Below are 24,079 nucleotides of genomic sequence, written 5' to 3'. Positions count from 1 at the left end.
TTCAATTAAATTCTTTCAAAAATGTTTCACGTTGAAACTGCTAACTTCTCATATAATTTGATATTCAATATTCTTTTTATTTTTACTTTTAATAACTTTGGGAATGTACGTTCTGTTCGAGCCTTTTTTCCATGGATTGAAGTGGTGATTTAGGGTTATATGGGTACCTATTGCATATTTGGTCACTCATAACCTTGAAACACAATGGTATTCCATATTTAGTGACTTTCCTCTACTGGTACGAAATAAACGCATCTATCTTCAAGCCGCATGGCTTAAACTTATAAATGTGTCCACTAAATGAAACGACAGGGAAAACATAAATCTTTTATTAAGTAACCGCAGATCCGGTGGCCGGGTCTTTCCAACTCTCACTCCAACCTCTCGGCGAGCTCTGAAACGGAGCAAAAATCAGCGTTAATCTCGCCGACATGGTCCCCTTACTTTTCATTATATCCCCCAACGCGAGCACGACGGGAGAGTCGGGCAGGTCGGCGACAAAGTCCCCTCCCTCGTCGCAGCACCTCGCGACCTTGGGGTCCAGAGGGAGACTCCCCAAAAACGGGATGTCCAATTCTTCGCACATGCGTCGCGCGCCTCCCGTGTCCGCCGGGAAGATCTCCGTCTCGGCGCCGCAGCACGGGCACACGAACGACGCCATGTTCTCGACCACGCCTAGCACCTCGACTTTGACCTTTTTGCAAAAATCGATCTCTTTGCGGACGTCGAGCAGCGCCACCTCCTGGGGCGTGGTCACTATCACGGCGCCGGCGAGCGACGCGCGCGACAAGTAAGTGACAACGGAGAGGTGCTCGTCCGACGTGCCTGGGGGCGTGTCGATGATCAAATAGTCGAGCTGGCCCCAGTCTACCTCGCTGAGGAACTGCCGGATCATGCCGTTTTTTTTCGGACCGCGCCATATGATCGCGTCGTCTGGCGACGACAAAAGAAACCCGATCGACATCAGGGACAGGTTGTCGTCGACGTACTAGAAAGAGATAGATGAACGGGGACGGGGAAACGCGAACTCCGGGCTATTATTTACCACGGGGGACCAACCGGACCCGGACTGATGCACCTGCTCGTCCGCCACGCCCATGACTCTCGGCTGGGATGGGCCGCAGATGTCTATGTCTAGCACCGCCACCTGTGAGCGAGACGCCAAAGTAGGCCGCGGGACAAGTCACAGACCGTCGACTATCGATATAATTTAAATAACAATTTTCATGTTCTAGACCAGTGGTCGCCAACCTCTTGAGCTACCTTGTTAATTTTTAGAATTTTTTGTGGAATTTTTAAGCTTCACTGATTTTGGCAGTTTGTATTTTTAAAATTAAAATAGTTGTGATAGCTACCAGGTTAGCGACCGCTGTTTTAGACAGTAAGCTCTAAATGACATGGCCTGCCCATCTCAGTCTTTCCGACAATATTCTTTTGACGATGTCTGGGTGATTTTATATTTCTTCTAATTCCCTGTTCGTTCTAATGCGATACTGTTGAGTGACATCATCTTTGCCTACTGTTTATTATTCCAAAATTCAGAGATTGATGTTGCGTTCTTATAAAAATTAGTCAATCAACTGTCAGTTGGGGGGTGACGCATGCGCAAAACATCCACTCCACGAAAAATATCACAGCCACCTGTGGTGCATCAATTTTTACCATATTATCTTATAGCTATATGAGTTAAAGTAATGTTTGGTAAGTTGCCAGTGCTTGTTTTAAATTCTGTGGATTCCGTTTCACCGACCAATGGCGGTGTCGCTATTGTATTGTATTTGTGTTGTTTCGGGCTGACTTTTTTAAAGCCAGCTATATATAACTAACCTCCAAAGAAAACCGAAAAATGGCCCCAGTTACAAAAATTAGGTATGTAAAAAGAGTGCAGTACTATTTCAATAAGTTGCTAAACGAAAATACGTCGTCGGCAAGTTTTAAAATGTTTCTGAATAAACCCGAACCGTTGAAACTTGGGGTGCCTCATCGAGATATTTACCCACGGTGAGTCGGCCCGATTCCAAACCAGGCCGACCGCGATCCCGCGTTTATCGATCTTGCGTATGACACGAATTTTCGCGGAGATTTTTTCGGGACGCCGTACCTCGCGCCACCGGGCACCTTGGCGGGCGAGCGACGACGCTTCCCAGTGCATTTTCACGGCAGATTCTCGGACGTCGTCAAAGAAGACGATTTAAAAAACGATTAATCACACAACATTCGACGGTATGATATTCGGGCACGAGAAAGAACGCCGCAGCAGATACAATCGGGTGAGTTTGCAACGCTTACGTTTTTCTCCCGGTCCGCGGCGGCCAGGGCTCTGCCAAGGAGCGCCGTGACGGTGCTCTTGCCCACGCCCCCTTTGCCGGAAAGCACCAAGATTTTGTTACGCACCGATTCGAGGCGTTCGCGCACCACCTCGATGCCGGGATCCGGGCCTTTGGGCCCCGCCGTCGAGCATATCTGTTGGTTCGGGCAGCCCGCGCAGGCCGACGCTTTTCCCGCGTCCTCGCTTCCCGTACCCGGACAGTCTGCGGCAGAAATGCGTTTTGTTTTCGCGCTCACGCGCGCTTCCGACGATGCTTACGTTCTGGCGCGCTCTCTGGCCTAATCGCTGCAGTCGCCATAACCACTCTATAAACTGACAGTAGTTATGTTCTTCTTTTTTTACTCCTGGTGGCCAATTCTGCTAAGATCGTTCGGCCATTTTCTGGGAAAATAGTGACTTTTTTTTATTAGTTGGAAGGATACCTAAATTAAAAGAGACTGTACGAATACATCACCCTCCAATGGGAACGTTCATGAACTAAAAACAGGTAGTTATACTGCAAAATTCCTAAAAAAATCCATCATCCTCTAGGCAAACATATATATAATGGAATAACACAGCACCAATAGGCATCGCGCAACTATCGATTCAGTTAAGAAATATGCAAAAAACTAATTTATATCAAATGAAACGAGCAATGATTCCTTCGAAACTCCACTAGTTTGGTTATTATCGTTTGTTCTGCGATCCGTCACGGACCACGTAACCGACGAGTATCGAGATTGGCCAGCGACGTTGTCGGGTGACGTCATCGGATTTGATTTGATTGATTTGAAATTTTGAAATCTAACTGTCAAACCGGGCGCGACGAAGATGAACGGGACCGTGCTGTACTCGGTAGATATGCGACGCGGCGCCGACGCGACGTAATAAAACGTCCCCTGATTTTCCAAGCAACTGCAACCGTGGAGCGGCGCGGGTGCGAGTCCGTGCGTCGAGCAAGTCGCGGGCCCTCCGGTCCCGGCAAGGATCGGCCAGTACTACCAGACGCCAAGGCTCCATCCGTGGCGACCCGCCATGGGCTACGAGACCGTCGAAGCGATGGCCCTGTAAACTTGCGCGCCGTTCGATGTTCCGCCGGCTTACTGGGTCTCAATTTCAGCCCGAGTCAATACACGACCAACGCGCTCGTCGATCCGTGCTACGCTCCCTACGGCATGGCTACCGAGCCACTGAAATTTCCGAATCTGGTGACCGGGTTCGAGAGGAACCCCGCGCACGCGGCCAGGGCCGCCCTCTACACCCGCTACACCCCGTTGGAGTGGACGCACAGCAACCTGAGCCGCTACAATGAGGCCGATACGAACAGAAATTTCTCGGAGCGGCTCAGGGGCGACTTTATCCGAGTGATGAGGTAACGCTATGACGTAACGTAACGGTCGCGTGACGCGTTCGACCAATTCACCCACTTCAAACGTCAGCCGGTAATGCAGGCAACACGGCAATTGTTCGTTTTATTTTACGAATGGCGAATTTCCATATCGTTGTGCGTCGCGCGCGGTTTTTCGCAGGGAAACGGACGAGAAAACGGCCCAGGGACAGCGCGAGTCGGGCCGCAGGTTAGGCGAACGCATCACGGACACGACATTTTGGCGCAACGAGGTACGCACCGAGCTCGAGCGTCTACTGACGGAGACCGGCCTGTTGCAAGACTCGAAACGAGCCCTAGAGAAAGCGATCGACGACATCGAGGGGCCGCTACACATCGCCCAAGAGTGCCTTTACCACCGCGAGAAGCGTCACGGTATAGAGCTCGTTCACGACGCGCCCGAACGCTCGCTCCTCAAGGAGGTCGAAACGTATAGGAACGCCCGCGAACGCCTTAAATGTCTCCACGGGAAGGTGACGGACCAGTTGCGAAACAACCGGGCGGCGCAGCACGAACTCGAGACGGACGCGAGCGGCAAGGAGTCCGCGCTTGGCATCGACAATGTCTGCCACCAGCTCAACAATTACTCGAAAGGCATCAACTACTACGGCGGCATCGAGAAGTTCGACCCCACGTAAGTACTAGCGCCCCGCACAGGGGAACGAAGCCCGCGTTCTATCGGACATGGGGCAATACCTCTAATTTCATGAAGCTGCACAAAATCTGACGGGTTTGTAAAAACGCATCTTGTGCGTTTTTAAGCCGATTTTTAGTGTAATGAAACACGTAAAAATAAAAATGGTCAGCGATGTCGCTGCGATATCTTTTAAAACGGTACCTATTTTGTAATTTTTCGGGTTCAGATCTGCAGATTGGGATGCCATGCAAGGAAACCACTGTCTGATGCATGTCTCTGGTTATTTTTTGTTTGTATTTGTATTGAAATCAACCATTTTGCCTAGTCCCTATCCCTAGATAATTATGCTCCCTCCTCCATGTCTCAGGGTATGAATTTCACACTTTGCCTTTAATCTTGCACCAATTGGTCTGCTTGAGTATTGTGATCATCAGGTAAGCCCATATTTCTCTCGACCAAATTTGAATAGATATTTTATTTAGTTTGTCAAAACAAACAAAAACAATTACATATATATGTTGTATTGAATTTCATCACTTTCCGAAAAAAGATAGCATAATCCTTATTCTTTAAAATGGATAGTTTTTCTTTGAATGTTTTTAACGTCTTTTTTTTTGCTAATTCATATTTTATTTAAAGCACAAAAATATTAATTAACAGAATTCAAGTAACTATCCTACTTAATAGACATTCACTTCAATACTGGCAGCACATAACACACATATTCCAATAACATAATTTTTACAATTTGAGGTTATGTTGTTGTGAACAGCTGATTTTGCTTCTGAACTGGCCTAAACTTAAATATTTAGCCTTAAAAAAATAAGCTGCTCAAGCAAAACAGTTGAACTAAAAAAAGTTACTTGCATATAGGTTGCTTATAAAGAGTGCCTAGTTATTAACAATGAATGGATCAGATTACAAAAATAATTTAAAAAAAAACTGTCCCTGCAAAATTTGGTTAATGTTGTTCTATATGATCTACGTTATTTTTGACATATTTATCTTTTTCAAAACAACACATTTTAAGCCTCTGCAAAAACGACAAAATACACTTTTGTTTTTTAAAAATCATTTTGCTATTTGTTTTCGGCTCTACCATGTTCAGTTTTCCATTTTTCAAACAAAAGAAAAAATTAGCCCTATGTCCAATTTCTCCCACAAAAAAAAGACAGAGGACGAAATGACTGTCAAATTGACATGTGCGTGTCGCAGCGTGAGCACCGTGACGACGTGGGCGGAGCACAGCAGCCGTAACGTGCAGCGATCGCAGGCGGAGCGCGGCAAGTCAGCCCAGATGCGCTCCGACGTCGACAATTTGATAAATTCGTGCGCGCAGGACGTGTGGGACGCGTGGAGCGACACAAATAACGCCCTGGCGCGCCGCTCCGCCGAAACGCTCGAGACCAAGAGCAAACTGCAGATGCACCTGCACAAGGTGCAGCAGGAACTGTTCGACCTCGAGAAGAATATCGAGCTGCTGAAGAAGGCGATCGCGGACAAGAGCGACCCGATGAAGGTGGCGCAGACCCGGCTCGAGGCGCGCACCCACCGCAAAGACATCGAACTTTGCCGGGACGGCGCGCAAGACCGGTAAGTTTTCACGGTTTGGCCACAGAACAAACACCATACAGAAGGGACATTTCCTCACATTTCTACGTGAACGTAAAACTTTTGGTCTATATTGAGAAAGTTTAAATTTATCGCTCGTATGGACTTTTTACACCCCCCCATGTTACTTTATTGCTTATTAACGAATTATAACCTAATTTTTATTGTAAGATTTGCTTTCTGAAGTTTTAAAATGCCGAAGAGCACTTAAGAGTCACAAAAAAAAATGTTGTTCGTTACATTTTTGATGATCAACCCCCCAACCTGTACCTCTTTTTTATTTATAAATAATGTTTCGTGATCCTGAATTGTATTGCACAGATTGGGAACTAAAAAACGCTATAAGTTCCGCTCAGCAGCATTAGGTAGTGATTATAATTAAATAATAGCCCAAAAGCAAATTTAGGACCTCTAACCATGTTGCCCGACTCCTAATTTTCATCTTTTCGTGACTTTACAATCTTCTGGTGGTGTTTGGATAATCGTGTGCCATGCATTCGTTGGTCATGGTCATACCGAAAGGTCCAATTGGCCGTTAGCAAGTATGACTGATCTAGAAATATGAGTTAGTAGCATTCCTCAGTTGACAAACTCATGTAATGGATTTTTTGATGATAATAATAATAATAATACATTTATTTATGTAAAGAAACACATACAAAAACAATATTTATAACATAATGCAAAAAGGAGCTGACAGGCAATTAATTTGTTTAAGTCAAAGCCCTTGAGTTTTACCCAACTTGTAAACTAAAAAACATAATATCACAATTAAAAAGTTCATTTACTAATTATTGTAATTTTAATGATAACATAGAAGCAGTAGCTTCAACCATAGTGCGATACAATTTATTTTTTAATACTAATCGTGAGGTACTGGATTAAGAAAATTGAGGTACGTGAATAGGTCACTAGATTAAAAGGGTTACACCGAGCCATGTCGGAAAGGAACCTACAACCAGGAGACTGGGAAGATCGAAAGGAATGGAAACTGGGAACCGGAAAGCGTAGGACGCTATAGAACTTTCTGAATTCTGATTTTATCGTTAGGATCCAAACATGGACCATAAAATACATCTGCAAAATTTAAATTGCATGAAACTTGAGTCAAGTAATTGGGGTTTTTGTTGTATTGTTAACAAATGACGATGTGGGTACCAATCAGTATCCCAGGTCTCTAGCAGTCTCAATCACAAAACCTAGTCAATGTTATGTCGCATCTGTGTGGTGTTTGCTCTGGGGTAAGGCGGGAGTTCTTCTTCTTTTACCCGCGACGGTCTTTAGCCTCGTCCACGAGGTGAGGGACCTGCGCGACAGCGTCGAGTACCTGAACAAGAAGCTACTCGAGGCGGAGGCGCAGCAGCAGCAGCTTCTTAAGACCAGGGCCTCGCTGGAAGACGATCTGCACAACAAGTGCAACTCGCTGTTCATCGATCGCGAAAAGTGCATGGGCCTGCGTCGCTCGTTCCCAATCACGGCCACCGTTAAGTATTGAATTAACCCACTCTGCCTTTACCTCGCCGCACTGTGTTCTGTGACCGCGCGTAACCGACGAAAATCGCGCGATCGCCTCGGAAATTATCGGACACGTCAAATTTCACGCGGATAATAAAACATTTTGTTGTAAAACGAAGGGTTTTATTGTAACACGAACATAAAAACTAGGCGTCGCGATCGCGAAGCATTATGCGCGTTTTACCGGCTCTCATTTACGTGATTCTGTGCAGTACATTTTTCCTTGCTAGCTTGGTCGGTCTTATGACTAGATTTTGCCATAAATCCGGAACGTATAAGAATATTTCTACAATCCAAATTTTATGTTCTGGTATTATTATTAATCAAACGGAATTTACAGTATGTTATTAAACATGCAATGCCAGACGCGGGATAGAATGCAAAGGTAAATATTTTTTGTGCTCTGTTTTGCAGGCTAACGGTTTTTTATGGAGAACTATTTTATTTTGCTACATCTGGGGTTCTTCCCTCGAAACCCTATTTTGAATCTCTAGGCATCCTTATTATCTGTCGCCGATGATGGTAGCAAAGGAAAATCTTCTTACTTTTTACTAGTCAATCATGACCATTCCTTGGTCACCAATGGGAGCAGGCAAAATATCATAATCGGCAATATATTTCGCTTAAATACGACCGGGCAGCGGTAACGTGAAGCCCGGTTTCGCCTCGAAGAACGTGTAGGAGAGTGTAATCTCGTCGCAAAACTCTAGGTAAGGGTCTTCGTCGATCTCGGGGTCGATGTAAAAGAACACGGGCATGTCGACCTGCTCGTGCGGGTTCAGCATCTGCTCCTCGAAGCAGAAACACTGAATTTTGTTGAAATACTGGCCGGCCTCGAACGGCACGACGTTGTAAGTACTAATGCCGACGACAGGTACGTCGGACGGGTTCACCGCGGTGTAGAAAGCTAACGCGGTTTCCCCGGGATAAACCTGCGTATTTAAATTAGCGTTTAAAACTAACATTGACCGGCGTTGACAAAAAGCTTTTGGTTCGATAATAATTGTTTCCTTTCTTTATAAAAGCTTTTGCACACAAGACATATCTGGCGAAACTTGTAATGTCAAAATATACTTCGACTTTCAAACAAGACCTCCATGGACGTTCCTTATTTTATTATATTTAAATTAAACTTGGGTTTCTGTGGTCTTTGTCTTTGTGTTATAAAAAACGAGCAGGTTTAGCTTCCAACTATAGGTAGAAGCCCAAGAAGAAAGAAATAAGCATTGAAGACAACGTGGAAAATTATTTACGAGGAAAACTTCGAGGACAGGTTTACTAAATACACTTTTGATCACCCATTGCCATTTTGCGAGCTTCTCTTAAAACTCAGCTTGGCAAGATTACCAATGAAGTATTTTCTTTATTAGAAGGAAGTGGCAAAATGTTTCCATCATAATACAGTTAACTTTAAAATGTTTTAATTTATTATATTCTAAGTTTACGATTTGCATGATTTCATTAATAAGTGTGACAATAAACATGAAATACCTTGATGCGTATATTTCAAAAATTGTGACGTCCTGGCCTGGTTGTGAGAGGCAAAAAAAGTTGTTAGTCTAAGGGAAAAATCTTCATTTCTTTTGGGAAACCCCAGCATAAGAGACTTGTTTATTATACTGGGGTGGTTAACAAAGAACAATAATCTTTTACCGACTCCACACACTGCAAAAGTTCATTATCTATAAAATAGTCATTAAGACTTTGGATGTATTAACCTCCATACGTCGGTGTTATAATAGTAAATACCTACGGTTATCTCCGTTTGTTGCGGTTTAAAGTTCCACCTCATACTGGCTGATTTATCCGCGTTGAACTTTATGGTTATGGGTTTGGTCCTGAGCGGTCGCATACTGGCGACTTTTTCGGCGTCGTGGCCCGCGGCCGTCGTGCCGCCGTAACTGTACGCCTGGCAAAACATGCGGTACAACGGCACCGCGGCGTAACTGAGGCCGACAGTCACCAAACCCGCAGCAGTCACGTAATAAACCGTTGATCTCAACTGCTTCCGCCGCCACTGGCTGGGGTTCTGGCTGAAACCGCGCCGGGCTATGCAGTTGGCGCAAGAATATTTGAGCAAGCACGCCCGCAGCACCCCGTTCATCGTCGATAAGCGTTACTCATTTCGATTCGGTGTTTGAATTAACCTCAACGCATTTGATTATATCACTTTATATTTTGCGTGGCGTTGGGCGAGTGTCTAAGGGCATTCGCCAATGGGCAATATGGGTTTATGTTTGTACACCGTAGTTGAGGGTGAACTCTTCTTCTTTTGATTTATGGATTTCGACTCTGCGTTGGACCGAAAGGACGCCAGATGTGACGAAGAAAAAATGTGTCGCTAACCCAAGTATTCTGATTTAACGAAAGTATACGATGAGCGATAACGAGGCGTCCGAGTCGGACAAGCGGGGGCGCGAAAGCGACGATTCGGAATCGGGCCTCGTGGGGCCATCGCTGCCGGAAGCCGCACCGCCCAAAAAACGCAAAGTGTTGCCGTTCGAGCGGCTATACTTGGACAATTTGCCGTGCGCGGAGTCTTACGAGCGCAGCTACATGCACCGCGACACCATTACCCACTGCCTCGTGACGAACACGGATTTCGTGATCACCGCAAGTTGCGACGGCCACATAAAGTTCTGGAAAAAAGTGGAGATTGGTGTGGAGTTTGTAAAGCATTTCCGCAGCCACTTGGGACCGATCACGCGAATAGCGGCGAACGCGGCGGGCAGTTTGATGTGTTCCGCGAGTTTGGACAAGTCGCTCAAGATTTTCGACGTCGTCAACTTCGACATGATCAACATGATGAAGCTGGATTACGCGCCCGGCACGATAGAGTGGATCCACGGGCCAGGCGACGCCGTACACACGCTAGCGGTCGCGGACGTGGACAGTCCTACGATTTACATTTACGACGGCAGGAGTACGAACGTACCGCTCAAAGTGCTCGAGAAACTGCACTCGAACCCGGTGGTTTTAATAAGATACAACCACAAGTACGACGTAACTATATCATCCGACAAATCTGGCATCTTGGAATACTGGACTGGAATTAAGCAGGACTGCGTATTCCCCAAGAACGTCGCGTTCGAATCTAAACTCGATACCGACCTGTTCGATTTCGCAAAGAACAAAACCGTGCCGTCGTCTCTGTGCTTCTCGCCGGACGGCAAAAAGTTCGCCTCCATCTCTACGGACCGCAAAGTGAGGGTTTTCAATTTTCTCACGGGCAAATTGACCCGCGTGTTTGACGAAACGCTGCCGCGGTTCATCGAGCTGCAGCAAAGGACGCAGCAGCTGCCCAACATGGAGTTCGGTCGGCGGATGGCCGCCGAACGAGATTTGGAAAAGTCCGAGGCGTTCCACCTGGCCAACGTCGTGTTCGACCAGAGCGGCCATTTTATCATGTACGCCACCCCGTTGGGAATCAAGCTCATCAATTTGCGCACCAACAAGCTCGCGAAAATCATCGGCAAAAACGAAAATTTGAGGTTATTGAACATCGCGCTGTATCAAGGTGAGTCACGGACCGCGGAAGTCTTCTTCTTTTAGCGCGAGCGTGTGGTTTTTCGTACAGCGTCAATATTCTTGAATCTTGGGGAATAGAAATGTTGCGGGCGATTAGCCCAAAGTGATTCTGTTTCCAAAAATGCGTTAACGTAGTATTAAAAAATTTCTATTTAACGGAAATTTGTTATACCCAGGTAGGAATATATTCCAATGAGCATGAACAATTCTAGATGATATAGGCAGCTGTGATGTTTTCGTGCATATGTCAATACTCATCTGAGTCGGAATTTTACTGCAAAATCGATTTATTTTTTATAAAAACGCAACATCCATATCCAAGTTATTGCTATTGTCACTGGTAGCAGTCTGTGGCGTTGTTGTTTTTATTTGTTGTGTTTGGTGATTATTCGCGTTTTTGTGTGCGAATAGTGTTCTGTACAAGTTCATTTAAAAGATTTATCTAGGACTTCTAAACAACGTTCTCCACATCTTAGCTGAAGTTTTAATAAGACCTGGACATATTTTGAGAGAATGCTTCACCCAAATTTATTGACGATTTGTCAACGGCCGTGTTGGTTGTTGAATGCCGTTGTTGTTTAAAAACGTGATTTTAAATTTGGCGTATGTGCATTTCGAATTGCTGTATGGCCTTTATTTTGAGCGGCCGTTTTTATTAAAATTGTTCATGCATTGCGATTTTTCGACCTACGTCTTTTGGGTTTGTTGTAATTAAATCAGATTCGTGAGCATTTTTTGTCGTATTCATACAACATCGCCCAAATTTTGATATTTTGCATACAGCCACAAAGGGTAGAAAGTTAAATATTTTGGAAGCCATGGAAATTAACAAAATGAGACATTCAAATGTATTGTTTAAAGATCAATTAGATTTAAATACCTCTTCATTATGAAACTTAAATTCTCACAACAGCATTAATTAACCCATTTTGTCCCAGCGGTGCGTTAATGCACATTCTATGACTTTTTTTGTCACATCCAGGAAATATTTTTGCACATCCATTTAGAAATTTGTTATTATTACTACTAAAGGACGTAAAACCGTAGAAATCGCTAATTTATGTGTAAAGGAAAGATTTTATATGTGGCTTCAAAAGTTAACAAAAGCGGTACATAAATTTGAGGACGATAACAGTGAAAGTCGTAAGTATTATTTAGATTTACGTATCCTTATGTATTGTAGCATTCCATCCCTTGTAAATTTATGCTAAAAATAACGTGAGAAAATATTTATAGAACATATTGACGCGGTCTATATTCCACCAGACGTGGATACCATGACTGACGAAGGAGATATGAACGATAACGTAAATCTACAAGAGTTTGGAGAACCGACTAATATAGTTGAAACTTTCGAGTTACATACACCAAATAATACAACTGTCCTTCATCAGTCCTGTAATTCATCAACTACTGAACCTGAATAGGACTCATCAGATGATGAAACGACAGGCTTGCTTCTACTGTCAAATGGAAGAAGGGTCAGATTGAGTACACACCTATATCCGACGAATTTAGGTCCTGCGAGGAACTAAAAAATAGGCTTTCTGGAAAACTCCGCTTGAAATAATTTTTTATGTTTTTTGATGACGAAGTGATTGATTTGAATTTAAATCTTACATTGCTTTGCGACTTTTAAAAACTGCCAAAACAATTACTCAAAGAAATCTTGATAATCAAGGTCACCTCATGATTGTTCATGCTAATAAATCCCGAAGGAGACGTAGAATCTGCCACAGCCACACAATTTACGTTTGTAATAAGTGTAATCACTAAAAATGGAACCTGGTGTTACCAGTGATGCGTTTTTTTGCATCAAATCAGGTTCTGTTCAGAAAACAATCTACTTTTAGTTGTTTTCTGTCGAATTTGAACTTTCTTTTGTATATTTATGTATAAATTGCAATTTTGTCCCAAAACATTATTTAATGTTTTTTTTACCAGTAGTTCGTTTACACATCGGTATTTTTTTGTATGTTTCGAGTTTTTTTTTTTTTGACACACGTAATGTATTCTTAAGTGCCACACAATAAATAATTTCAGAGCAAAAAAGTTTTTTTTTTATGGTTGGGTTAATATGGGTTAAGGTTTTAATGTCATTTTTCCGTGTATATAGTAGCAGGTAGTTTGTAAATATTACATTTGATCAAGACACGGTGTTGTCGAAACCATTGTCATGTGAATATATATAATGTCGTGAAAATCTGAACTTTTATTTTTTTATTCCGCAAGTTCAAAAATACGGGTTTTCGATTTCCGGAATCATGCGGGGGAGTAAAATGTACACGGGAGGTGCGTTGCAGGGTCCGCGAAGAAGGCCAAGGCGGCGGTGACGTTGGAAATCGAGGCGTCCAATAATCCCACGCTCGACGCCATCCAGCCGGACCCCACCCTGATATGCACCGCGTACAAAAAGTCCCGTTTCTACCTGTTTAGCAGGCGCGACCCGGACGAGCTGCAGGAGGACCAGGACCGCGACATTTTCAACGAGAAACCGTCCAAGGAGGAGAGCTTCGCGGCGACCGATAACCCCGCGGTGCAGCGTCTCTTCGAGACCGCCGTCATACACACCGTGTTCGGCGACATCCACGTCAAACTATTCGTGAAAGATTGTCCGAAAACTGTGGAGAATTTCTGCGTGCACAGCAAAAACGGCTACTACAACGGTCACATATTCCACCGGGTGATTAAGGGATTCATGATTCAAACGGGCGATCCCACCGGTAACGGTACGGGGGGCGAGAGCATTTGGGGCGGCGAGTTTGAGGACGAGATCAGACCGCACCTGCGCCACGACAGACCTTACACGGTGTCGATGGCCAACGCGGGGCCCAACACCAACGGCAGTCAGTTTTTTATCACCCTCACTCCCACTCCGTGGTTGGATAACAAGCACACGATTTTCGGACGGGTCGTCAAAGGCATGGAAGTCGTCCAGAACATCAGCAACGCGAAAACGAACGCCAAAACCGACAAACCCTTCGACGACATACGCATCATCTCCGTCACCGTAAAATAAAGCATTTGTTTTGCCGTATGTGGCGTTTTGTACTCCGCGATCGTTTTCCGGTCCGTGATATCGTTTGCGTCATTTGTTTTTCCGTCTGTGGCGGTTTATAATCTGCGGTTTTTTCCCAAGAGGCCTTAAATATCCCAAACTTCTAGAATATTGCTGTTAGCTCTGTGTGTTTTAATTGTGTGGAAATAAGCAAGTATTTCGCTAGTTTTGGTTGTTCTGTTGTTGAGTCTATCGGGAAAAGAGAAAAGAGCGCCGTTATTTCGTCGTCGCCATTTCAACCAGTCTTTTCTGCGTTATCGCATCGCTTCCCTTCTGGAATTATGTCGTAAGTTAATGATTTAGCTAACTTCGCTTAAGAGAGTTTAACTTGGCAACGATAGATTTGCGTTGTGCATTTTAACATTTATTTGCCTGATTGTGGCATTTCTCATTCCCAGGTTGTTTTTTTGTCTGCGATAAGGCGGGTCCTCACTTATTCTAATATTATTTTGTTAAATTTTTCTGCCATATAACTTGTTAGATGTGTGTAGCCGATAAATGTCAAAAGATGTCAGGCAACACAAATTTGTAATTTATTCTCTGGTGTTGAGCGAAAACACACTGAACTGAACCATAGGGGCAATATAGTGCCCTAAGATACCCGCAGTCCGTTGACACCGAAAAAAGTAATAAATCACATAGTTCAGGCACAATTGGTGATATCAGTTGTTCATAAACTTAAAATATGTTCATTAGACGTTGGCAGTAGTTTTCACTAGCCAAAAAGAGCAATAATATCGTCAACGTTTCTCAACAGATACTGCTTCTCTAATCCGGGTGTCTCTTGACCAATTATATTTATCCTCAATGTCAGAACTACTCATACTATAAAAATTTCTTAAATTCCTCGTGTACTCTAATTGCCAATTCGGGGTTCTAATAGTCGCGTTCCACTATATCTCACCATAACAGTTTTTTTCGCGACAAAAGCAACTGCGCACCACTTTCTCGTCAAAACGATTAATGGTCATTAAAATTCAAATGTTTTTTAACGTAACGTGTTTCATGTTACTAATTTAGATTCAGTTTTACGTTTGGTCCCTGTCTGCGGCGTTTCGTACTTTGCGGTTGTTTTCTGGTCCGGGATGACGTCATCTGTTCCGTCATTTGTTTTCCTGTCTGGCAATGTGTTTTCCGTCCCGTCTATGATGTCGATCGTATGACCAAGATCGCTCGTACGCGATCCGTGCAAACGTCTGTGGTTTTTTTGATTTTGCATGCGGTTTATCGTAGGCACCCTTTCCTCAAGTTTTGTCGAAGAAAATGTAAGTCGGTGGCGCGCAGGATGGCGAATTCACTGGACTTGTTCCGCGAGTACTTGTTAATCTTGAAAAAGCCGCAGGCGGGGCACTCGGACGAGGAGGACTATCGGGGCTCGTTCGACGTCGACGGCTACGTGCGGCGCGCCGAAACGTGGAAGATTTTCACCGATGCTGCTTTCGACGTGGTCGCGCTTAAGGCCTACTTCAATTCCAAGACGGATAGCGAACGGTCGGACATTTTCAAGTTCGGTGTCGCTTGTTTGATAAGTTTCGTCCAGGCTAATTTTACGGGGCCGCCGTTCGATGCTAAAACCGAAGAGTACCTCGGCGGAACGACGTTCGCGGCCGTCGATTACGCGAAGATGCTGTCGATGAATAACGAGGACATCAATTGCAACGCGAAGCACCCCGTGTTGCTGGTCACCGCGAAAATCGTGTTCGAATGGTGCATAGTGCAAAGTGTGGTCAACATTTGGTGGTATTGGCGCGCGTTGTACCTGCACCAGCAGATCCTCGAGGAGTTGAGCCCCACGTTGCTGTCGGACGCGGACAGGTTGTACAAACTGCTCCAGGTGAATTTCGCGGTGCAAGACAGCACGAAAGTGGCGTTGGACATAGAGGTGGCGCAGCTCTACCTCTTGTTCAGGCAGCTGCCCAAAGCGAAAGAGCACATAATGCTCGCCACCGGCACTCTGAGACTGAAGTACGATTACGTTGGGGCTTTGGGGAAGCGTACGCGGTTCCAAGAGAAGGAGGTGCCGCAGCTGTTGCTGAAATCGCTCAGCATCGGCTCGGAGGAGCGCGAGCTCGACGATTACGAGGTCGACGACGAGGTGCTACCGAAAAATTTGCCTCTGAACGACGAGGTGCTGCTCGAGGACGTCAGTTTCGCGAACGGTGTCGTTACAGAGTGCGCGGTTTTGCCGAATCTGGCCCAGAAACTCCTGCTGACCGTCGTACAGGAGATGCTCGTGTCGAAGCCCCAGGACGAGCTGCACGCGGAAGAGTTGCAGCCGATCATACAGTCGGTGCTAGCGCAGAGGAACTCGTTTTGCGTGCGGGTCGTCGCCCTGTTGTTGCGCTGCAAGTTGGAGAGCAAAAACCGCAGGACCGTAGAAAGGTAACTTTGGTTTTTGAGGTTATGTGTGCCGTAATCCCATCGAACGTTGCCCCCGAAACGATTTGTGTGTTATTTTCGACTTGCTTTTTGTAATTTCGCGGTTTTTCCTGTGTCCGAATTTTACCTGGCGTCATCTTATGGATAGGGTGTATAAGAAATAAAAAAAAAGGACGGGACACATAAGACGGGGAAAAGGGGAGAATAATAATAATAAATACAATGCATGGAGAAATTAACAGGCTGCTTTTTATTGCTTGGGCATCATGATGGACATGTTGCCTGTTTTGTTCCTTTGGTTTCTAGCGTCTTTTCTCCTTGCTTCGATTTTTTCTTTCCTCTTTTTTTTGCTACCTCTTGTTACCTACCTTTCTCTCTTTCAAGTTTCCTATTTTCTTTCATGTAGTTGTTTCTGTTTCTCACTTCAGCAGTGTCTCCTTTTCGGAATATTTCGTTCTTTCCTTTTACATTAGCATCTTTGTTCTTCTTCCCTTTATTTTTATTTTTTTTCGCTTTTGCAGTTTTCAATATTTCTCGTTTTCTCGCTCCTTTGTTCTCTTTTCTTCATGCTGTTCCTTTTTTCTGTTTTTCTTTTCTGGTTGCCAATTTTGATTCCTTTTTCTCTCTTTTTTTTCCTAGTTCTTTTCTTTTTTTCACTCCTTTTTTCCTATCTCGTTCCCTTATTCGTTCCCTCATCCCATATATCTTCTTTTTCTGCAACATTGCTGCTTTATTTATATTTATTTATATTGCTTACGATTATATTTTAAAACTTTTTTTTTTAAATTTCCTATTTGTTCATTCTTACAAAATGAATGATTAAGGTTTATTTCTGTTCAAAAAATGGAATTATACTACTTGGTTATCCATGGAAATATTAATCATACTACAATGGATTGGTTTAAAACTGGTTACAGTACTACTATATTCGTAATTTCGTCCTAAATCAAAAATCGCAAAACAAAATAAGTCTACTATTATGTGGAGTCGAGTTTTTAACTCACCTCGTATATCTTTTGGAGCTCGACTTTTCTAAGACGATCTAATTAATGTATTCATCAATTTTCATTTCATAATTCAATTCATTTTCAGAAAACATCTTTGGTTAGTTGTTGTTGTTTGAAATTTAGCTAGATTTGCATAGTTCGTATTTTTAATTGTTAGTTGTCAGTAGCCAAAGTAAAATAAAGGTTGGTTAATGGTTATTCAATATTCCATGGTTTGATGCCTATCAATATTAATCTAACCAACAACTCCCGAGCTAGCAGGCGGCGTATTGTGTTTTACCGTACTGTCGCGTCGTTCTAAGAACCAAATGAAGTCGGACATTTTTATTATGAGTCCCCCCCCCCCCGTTACACTTATTACAAACGTAAGTTGTGTGGCTGTGGCAGATTATAGATCTCCTGCGGGGGTTTAGTAGCATGAACAATCTCGAGGTGACCTTGATTTCTTTAAGTAATTGTTTATCAGTTTTTAAAAGTCGCAAAAACGTAAAAAATATTTCAAGCAGAGTTTTTCCAGAAAGGCTATTTTTAAGTTCCTCACATGATCTAAATTTATCGGATATAGGTGTGTGAGTGTACACAATCTGACCATTCTTCCATTTGACAGTAGAAGCAAGCCTGTCGTTTGAATTCCACTGTTTCATCATCTGATGAGTCCCATTCAATTTCAGTAGTTGATGATGTAATCTAAATGCTATAGACAACAAAAATGGCAATACAATTCCAAATTTTTTTTGTTGCTATTTTGGATTTACTTGAAAATGTGATACAAATTTATGTACCGCTTTTGTTAACTTTTGAAGTCCTATATAAGGTCTTTTCTTTAGACATAAATTAACGGATTCTACAGTTTTACAGCTTTTACCTCAAAATAACGCTAGATTCTACTGAATACAAATTTAAATTTGAATTTGGGACAAACAAAAAAATAAGACATTAACATTTATTTTACAAATAACTCAGATAAAATAAAATATGTGGTCCTAGTCTACAAGAAAAAAGAAGGGACGAGGAACCAAAATATAGTTGTTTTTAGCCACAGCGGTAAATTTAGGAAGTCACCGTGGGACAGTTTTCCACTAATCAATTAGACAATTTATAGGCCGTTAAGATGTTATAATGTTTTTCATAGAAATGTTCGCTGCCCAATTCTTTTCTTCGCAAGAGGTTGCGATAAGTTTTCTTTCGTTCTTTCTCTAATAAAGCGGTCATGAGACATGGGGTTGTTGAGTAATGACTATAGTATAGTTGTTGTTGAATAGTTAATCCCCTGCAACACTTAAAAAGAAGATCTGATTACGAAGGATACGTAAACTAGAATAAAATGGACTATATCTAGTATATTTCTAAGTTTTCAGTTATATAATGGCTAAAAGTATGCTTTATGTAAATTATCCTCTACCTTTAGAAGATGTCGTCGCTCTTTTTTACCTCTTTTTTTTTTCCTACTCTTACTACTCTCCGTGTGCGGCTCGCAGGGCGCTGACGCAATGCGAGGAGGTGCTGCACGCGTTCCGTCGCGAAAAGCCGGACGTATTCGACCGCGCCGTCGACGTCTTCGGCTGCGGCGTGCAGCCCATCTGGAAGGTGGAGAACCAGTACGCCGACCTGCTGCTCCTCCTGGGTCTGGTCAAGAACGCGCTCGAAGTTTACCTGCGTTGCCAGCTGTGGGAGGACGTGATCGTCTGCTACACGATCCTTCAGCTGAAGCACAAAGCTGCCGAGGTGGTGCGGAAACAGCTCGAACTGAAGCCGACGGTGAAGCTGTGGTGTCTTCTCGGCGACACCACCGACGACGTGACGTGCTACGAGAGGGCGTGGGAACTATCGAAACGACGCAGCCACCGCGCCCAACGCCACTGGGGCCTCTACCTTTACCTGCACAAGGAGTACGAGGAGTGCATCCCGCATTTCGAGAAGTCGGTGAGCATCAATCCCCTGCAGAGCAACGTGTGGTTCCGGCTGGGGTACGCCGCCCTCCAGACGGAGAACTGGCAAACGGCGGCGACCGCCTACAAACGGTACACGACCCTCGAGCCCGACGGCTACGAGGCCTGGAACAACCTCGCCCAGGCCTATCTCAAGTTGGGCAACAAGAGGAGCGCCCACCAGGCACTCCTCGAAGCGGTCCGATGCAATTTCGAGCACTGGAAGGTGAGTGGGTCGTCAAAAGTTAAGAGATAAAAAATAAGCAACGAAAATAAACACCGACAGTTTCAAAAAATAATACGACAAGTAAAGTATTTAAAAAGAATGAAGAACAGCATGAGTTAATCATATTTAAAGAACCATTACTACATTTCATTTGTACTACCTGAAGAGCGCGGAATGGCATGTCAGTTCATTAAAAGATTCACTTACTTTCACTTACCTTCTCAGAATTTCTTACCCTAATAATCTAATTATCGAGAACCTGGCCGTCCTAAGTGTTTTTCTCGTAATAAGCGATTATGATGATGATGCGGGACGTCGATACGGTCTTACACCGTCGACTGTATCCACGATTTGGAAGTGCAAAGGAAAAAATCATTCAGGCCGATGCGGCACGCGGTTCTGGTAAAAAACTAAGAAAACCCAAATTTGAAGATTTGGATCGGGCGGTGTTGCAGTGGTTCCAACGGCAACGTCTTAAAAATGTACCTATTGTAACACAAAAAGAAAAGCTTGCTCAACAACTTGGCATTATCGATTTGAAGGCTTCGGAAGGATGGTTGGGGAAGTTCAAACAAGGACATAATGTAAATTATGGACAGTTAAGTGGCGAAGTCGACAGAAACGTCACTAACGATTGGCTGGAGAAGACGCGGCCAAAACTAGTAGAAAAGTACTCTGCTGACGACATTTTTAATGCTGACGAAACTGTTTTTTTTTATAAAATGGCGCCAGATAAAACTCTTAAATTTCGAAGCGAAAAGTGTGAGTGTTAGTGAGATGCTAACCAAAACAAAATGACCGATTATTTGAAACATTAAATGTAGTATACTCCTACCAACAATTCTTGCAATTTCCCTTTTTTCCTCGACCATCTTGTATTAACGCTAGCCACAACAATAGGATCGAAAAGCATTACCGCCGATTAAATATACTTTAGATATAAAATACACCAATCACAAGTTTGAAGAAGGCAAATGAACAACACACTGGAAAGTACCTAACGCACCAATCTTTAATTAAACCGAAGTTACGTAATTTCATGAAAAGTCGAAACCGCGCTGGCAATAATTGACAGATGACAAATATCTCGATCCGCATTGGTCGGAATAATTCACTGCCTACTAGACCCACGATTCGGCGATAAACTTTTTTTTTCCAAATTTTTTACGCACCAGCGTCTAATTAACTTGCAGCACCTTTACGAAACTTGAAACTCCCAAAACTTGATTTAGCTCCGATACACCGATATTGTTATTTAAATCATTTCGCGATGTTTAAAACGTCTCCATCCCCGATAACGCGTTTCCAGGTGTGGGAAAATTTCCTCGAGGTTAGTTCGGACATCTCGATGTACTCGGACGTGATCCGGGCGTACCATCGCCTCCTCGACCTCAAAGAGAAGTACCTGAACGTGCGCGTGCTCGTCGATCTAGTCTACGACATGATCGACCACACGATCGACTACGAGGGCCTGCTGGCGTCCCGATTCCTGCCGAAGACGCGGGAACTGCTCGGACGCGTGCTATCGATCTACCCCGCGGAGGCGGAACTGTGGGACCTGTACGCGAAGGTCGCGCCGACCACCATCCTCAAGGCGCAACGGTACCAGCGCGCGTACAAGGCCTACACGTCGAACGCGAACTGGGTCAAAGACCTGAAGACGTGCCGCGAAGTGATCTACGTGTGCTTCAAGCTCGCGGAGATCGCGATCCTGCCCGAGATGGACACCAAGAACACCCTCGTCAACTCCATCAAGCTCAACATCAGTTCGGCGATGGCGGCGCTCAAGAAGCAGGACCTCGAGGACACGCGCGAATGCGTCGAGAAACTGTCTAGCCGGCTCGAGCCCATTGTCGAGAAACTGAAGAACTGGAACGCCAAGTAGGGGTGTGTGGGAAGCGGTTTCCTTCATTTTACTTTATTTTTTTGTTGAACGAGAGATTTTTTCCTTTATGTTGATCACTGATGATTAATAAAAAGTTGTCGTTTTTCTATAATCTTGCCGTTTTACATTGCCTTTCCCCGCTTTCTGGAGGTTTAGTGGAAGTGGCGGAGCCATCGACAGAGCGAACTGACGCAGGCTATGGTTGATAGATCGCGCTGAGCCTGGCCATCTGGCGATGACGACGTGAACTAAAAATGAAGATAATAGATGTCGCCATCTATCGACAAGAGTGTGAACTAATGTAGTCTGCGGTTGGGCAGACAGTCGATAGATGGCGCTGAGTCCGGCCATCTAGTGGAGACGACGTAAACTAAAAATGAAGTTAATTGGTTCGGTCACCGATAGATGTCGCCACCTATCGACAAGAGTGTGAACTAACGTAGTCTGCGGTTGGGCAGATAGTCGATAGATGGCGCTGAGTCCGGCCATCTAGCGGTGACGACGTAAACTAAAAATGAAGTTAATTGGTTCGGTCACCGATAGATGTCGCCACCTAACGACAAGAGTGTGAACTAACGTAGTCTGCGGTTGGGCAGATAGTCGATAGATGTCGCTGAGTCCGGCCATCTAGCGGAGGCGACGTAAACTAAAGCTAATTGGTCCGGTCACCCATAGATGTCGCCACGAACTTTCGTAGTTGCCGCCTCGAACTTAAACAGTGGACAACGCGGTGGAGCCAAATTATCACACCATATTAATATTTATCAAATGTCTCAAACTGTGCACCTGTCTCGCAACCAAGCATATTTCGAGCCACTTCCTAAATTAGATTCGAAGAAAATTTTATCGAGTAATTTTTTTTTTGAGGGAAATAAAAAATAAAACAATTTTAGCAGCAGCTTTTATTCAACAACATATCACATTCTTCCCGAGAACAGGATACAATTATTTCTAGGCTCCTGAAAAAAAAAAAAAAAAAGGATCAAATCTTCACGAGTTTTTCGCAAAAAAAGGATTAAGGACTGTGTGCTAATATGTTCAGAGAGGGCAAGTGGCTTTCATTAGATTTAAAAAGAAAAACCTTCAAAATAGCGTATAACATTTTCCAATTCATCATTGCAGTTTTGAGAATATGGGAACAATTAAGGGAAAGAGACTCACCCAACTTTCACGTAACAGAATCCCTTTAGGGGACTCTTGTTTTATAAAACCTGAAAAAAAAACATCAATATATATTGGAAGCTTTCCAAAAATAACAAGTCTTTTCTTTTTTTGAATATATCAGCAAAAATAAAGTTATCATCAAATTGCTTATGACAGGGATAACTAGGAAAAAACATCATCTGAATTTTGAACAACAAACCCTAAACACAACAATTCTTACCTGATAAAATCAAAGAATCCCAGGTGTTTAATTCAGACCCAACTATATCCACCTGAAACAAAAAATTAACTAACCAAATGGGGTAAAAAAGCTGGCCAAGTCGAAAAATTCGAGACAATTAATCAGATAATACATGCAGCCATACTACTAATCATGAAAAAGTCAGACGGTAATTGTTTTCATCACACAAATCAGATACCCAGAGGTTTTAAAATAGAAAAATATAAAAAAACATACCCCCAACATGGAGTAAACAGGGAAGTATCAGAGACCGACATTGTCTGGAACAAAAAAAAATACACATTGTAAAATTTGCGCAGTTATTTCTCACGAAGATAAATTAAAATAATCCTATCAGAGCGTAACTAATCACAGTTTTCATATTGACTGAGGCGAATACGTAAAATTCATCACACTCGCGAATCTACTTTTTCAAAAAAAACAGGAAACTAGAATGATTACCTACCTTTAATCAGATATCCTCAAAACGGCTTGCCAGATAATCCAATTAGCTGAAATGAAAAAAATAATTGACTTGACATAACCTGTACACGTAGGAAAGTGTTGGAACCTTTAAAACCGTAAAAATCAGTGTATTTTTTCAACAACACGAGATTCAGACATATGCTTGTCTAATTAATAAAATCATCATCCTTTCTTCCACAATATTACAAATAATTACCCTCATTATCTACTTACCATTTTGCACGCCTCCCCTTCCTGTTTATATCGAGCCACCTTAAAATTCTTGGATCGAACCGTAGTTGCATCTCGTTGCACTCTGAAAATCAAACAAAAAAAAAACGCTAAACACACGAGAAAACAGCAAAACGATTCTTCAATACGGCTATTTTACGTTTTCAGAACGCTGGGACAAAAAATGCTTTGAAATCACGGACGTCATACGAACGAGACAATTGTATCATCACGATAAATATTACCGGACTTTAAAATTCAAGATCAAATCAGTTGCGAATAAAATGTGATATTTGAAAAAGACGCGGCGATTGACGCGATAAAAAAAGATTAACTTACCCGGCACCCATCACCTCGCCGACGACGTAAATCAAAATGGTCGCCCTTACGGCGGAAGGGAGGACTTTATAATAAACCATAGCACACGCGATGCAAATTCCGCTCTTCTTTTTATACGGAGCGCAAATTTGTTATAACCATTCGCCCAATCACTGAACCAGATTTTATGGGAGGAAACGAAGATACGT

At 43.4% G+C, this 24,079-nt stretch overlaps 5 protein-coding genes and 1 long non-coding RNA gene across 7 annotated transcripts; 3 read left to right on the top strand and 3 right to left on the bottom strand.

The window, feature by feature from the left end:
* Nucleotides 1-315: 315 nt before the first annotated feature.
* LOC132707322 (cytosolic Fe-S cluster assembly factor Nubp1 homolog) lies at nt 316-2,693 on the bottom strand. The gene is made up of 5 exons (XM_060679124.1): nt 2,588-2,693; nt 2,290-2,531; nt 1,046-1,147; nt 445-988; nt 316-394 (listed from the first exon to the last, which is right to left on the bottom strand). The coding sequence occupies exons 1-5, from the start codon at nt 2,625-2,627 to the stop codon at nt 372-374; spliced, it is 951 nt and encodes a 316-aa protein (XP_060535107.1). The 5' UTR covers nt 2,628-2,693; the 3' UTR covers nt 316-371.
* On the top strand, nt 1,156-7,472 carry LOC132707321 (tektin-3-like). 2 transcript variants are annotated; one of them, XM_060679122.1, is made up of 6 exons: nt 1,156-2,270; nt 3,224-3,378; nt 3,432-3,683; nt 3,841-4,332; nt 5,551-5,928; nt 7,231-7,472. In XM_060679122.1, exons 1-6 carry the CDS (start codon nt 2,226-2,228, stop codon nt 7,439-7,441), a joined length of 1,533 nt encoding a protein of 510 aa, XP_060535105.1. In that variant the 5' UTR covers nt 1,156-2,225; the 3' UTR covers nt 7,442-7,472. The 2 variants fall into 2 exon arrangements, with proteins under 2 accessions (XP_060535105.1, XP_060535106.1); XM_060679123.1 differs by lacking the exon at nt 1,156-2,270 and adding an exon at nt 2,823-3,166.
* A 104-nt stretch (nt 7,473-7,576) lies between these two features.
* LOC132707324 (cytochrome c oxidase assembly protein COX11, mitochondrial) lies at nt 7,577-9,565 on the bottom strand. The gene is made up of 2 exons (XM_060679125.1): nt 9,215-9,565; nt 7,577-8,393 (listed from the first exon to the last, which is right to left on the bottom strand). Exons 1-2 carry the CDS (start codon nt 9,563-9,565, stop codon nt 8,085-8,087), a joined length of 660 nt encoding a protein of 219 aa, XP_060535108.1. The 3' UTR covers nt 7,577-8,084.
* Nucleotides 9,566-9,837: 272 nt separating this feature from the next.
* On the top strand, nt 9,838-14,019 carry LOC132707318 (peptidylprolyl isomerase domain and WD repeat-containing protein 1). The gene is made up of 2 exons (XM_060679119.1): nt 9,838-10,978; nt 13,293-14,019. The coding sequence occupies exons 1-2, from the start codon at nt 9,838-9,840 to the stop codon at nt 14,006-14,008; spliced, it is 1,857 nt and encodes a 618-aa protein (XP_060535102.1). The 3' UTR covers nt 14,009-14,019.
* Nucleotides 14,020-15,206: 1,187 nt separating this feature from the next.
* Nucleotides 15,207-21,605, top strand: LOC132707317 (tetratricopeptide repeat protein 27). Its single transcript, XM_060679118.1, has 3 exons — nt 15,207-16,429; nt 18,912-19,587; nt 20,897-21,605. The coding sequence occupies exons 1-3, from the start codon at nt 15,207-15,209 to the stop codon at nt 21,470-21,472; spliced, it is 2,475 nt and encodes an 824-aa protein (XP_060535101.1). The 3' UTR covers nt 21,473-21,605.
* Nucleotides 21,606-22,359: 754 nt separating this feature from the next.
* LOC132707325 (uncharacterized) lies at nt 22,360-23,996 on the bottom strand. The gene is made up of 7 exons (XR_009619728.1): nt 23,892-23,996; nt 23,556-23,637; nt 23,323-23,368; nt 23,094-23,137; nt 22,857-22,908; nt 22,634-22,683; nt 22,360-22,431 (listed from the first exon to the last, which is right to left on the bottom strand). It is a non-coding gene; the product is annotated as an uncharacterized LOC132707325 (long non-coding RNA).
* Nucleotides 23,997-24,079: the final 83 nt, after the last annotated feature.

The sequence above is a fragment of the Cylas formicarius genome, unplaced genomic scaffold (assembly GCF_029955315.1).
Source record: "Cylas formicarius isolate icCylForm1 unplaced genomic scaffold, icCylForm1.1 PGA_scaffold_9__14_contigs__length_23061073, whole genome shotgun sequence".
NCBI classification, from domain to species: Eukaryota; Metazoa; Arthropoda; class Insecta; order Coleoptera; family Brentidae; genus Cylas; species Cylas formicarius.
The sequence above is the reverse complement of the archived record's forward strand: the minus strand, read 5'-3'. Positions and strand labels throughout refer to the sequence as shown.

Bases quoted from the DNA above. Each gene is read 5' to 3' on its own strand.
- LOC132707321 (XM_060679122.1), top strand. From the start codon at position 2,226: ATGATATTCGGGCACGAGAAAGAACGCCGCAGCAGATACAATCGG. The intron at 2,271-3,223 runs GTGAGTTTGCAA...TGATTTTCCAAG, and splicing joins GCCGCAGCAGATACAATCGG to CAACTGCAACCGTGGAGCGG. The intron at 3,684-3,840 runs GTAACGCTATGA...GGTTTTTCGCAG, and splicing joins GACTTTATCCGAGTGATGAG to GGAAACGGACGAGAAAACGG.
- LOC132707322 (XM_060679124.1), bottom strand. From the start codon at position 2,627: ATGGCGACTGCAGCGATTAGGCCAGAGAGCGCGCCAGAAC. The intron at 1,148-2,289 runs GTAAGCGTTGCA...TCTCGCTCACAG, and splicing joins CCGCGGACCGGGAGAAAAAC to GTGGCGGTGCTAGACATAGA. The intron at 989-1,045 runs GTAAATAATAGC...ATCTCTTTCTAG, and splicing joins GGTCCGGTTGGTCCCCCGTG to TACGTCGACGACAACCTGTC.
- LOC132707324 (XM_060679125.1), bottom strand. From the start codon at position 9,565: ATGAACGGGGTGCTGCGGGCGTGCTTGCTCAAATATTCTTGCGCCAAC. The intron at 8,394-9,214 runs GTAGGTATTTAC...TTAAATACGCAG, and splicing joins CGCAACAAACGGAGATAACC to GTTTATCCCGGGGAAACCGC.
- LOC132707318 (XM_060679119.1), top strand. From the start codon at position 9,838: ATGAGCGATAACGAGGCGTCCGAGTCGGACAAGCGGGGGCGCGAAAGC. The intron at 10,979-13,292 runs GTGAGTCACGGA...GGTGCGTTGCAG, and splicing joins GAACATCGCGCTGTATCAAG to GGTCCGCGAAGAAGGCCAAG.
- LOC132707317 (XM_060679118.1), top strand. From the start codon at position 15,207: ATGACCAAGATCGCTCGTACGCGATCCGTGCAAACGTCTGTGGTTTTT. The intron at 16,430-18,911 runs GTAACTTTGGTT...TGCGGCTCGCAG, and splicing joins AACCGCAGGACCGTAGAAAG to GGCGCTGACGCAATGCGAGG. The intron at 19,588-20,896 runs GTGAGTGGGTCG...ACGCGTTTCCAG, and splicing joins GCAATTTCGAGCACTGGAAG to GTGTGGGAAAATTTCCTCGA.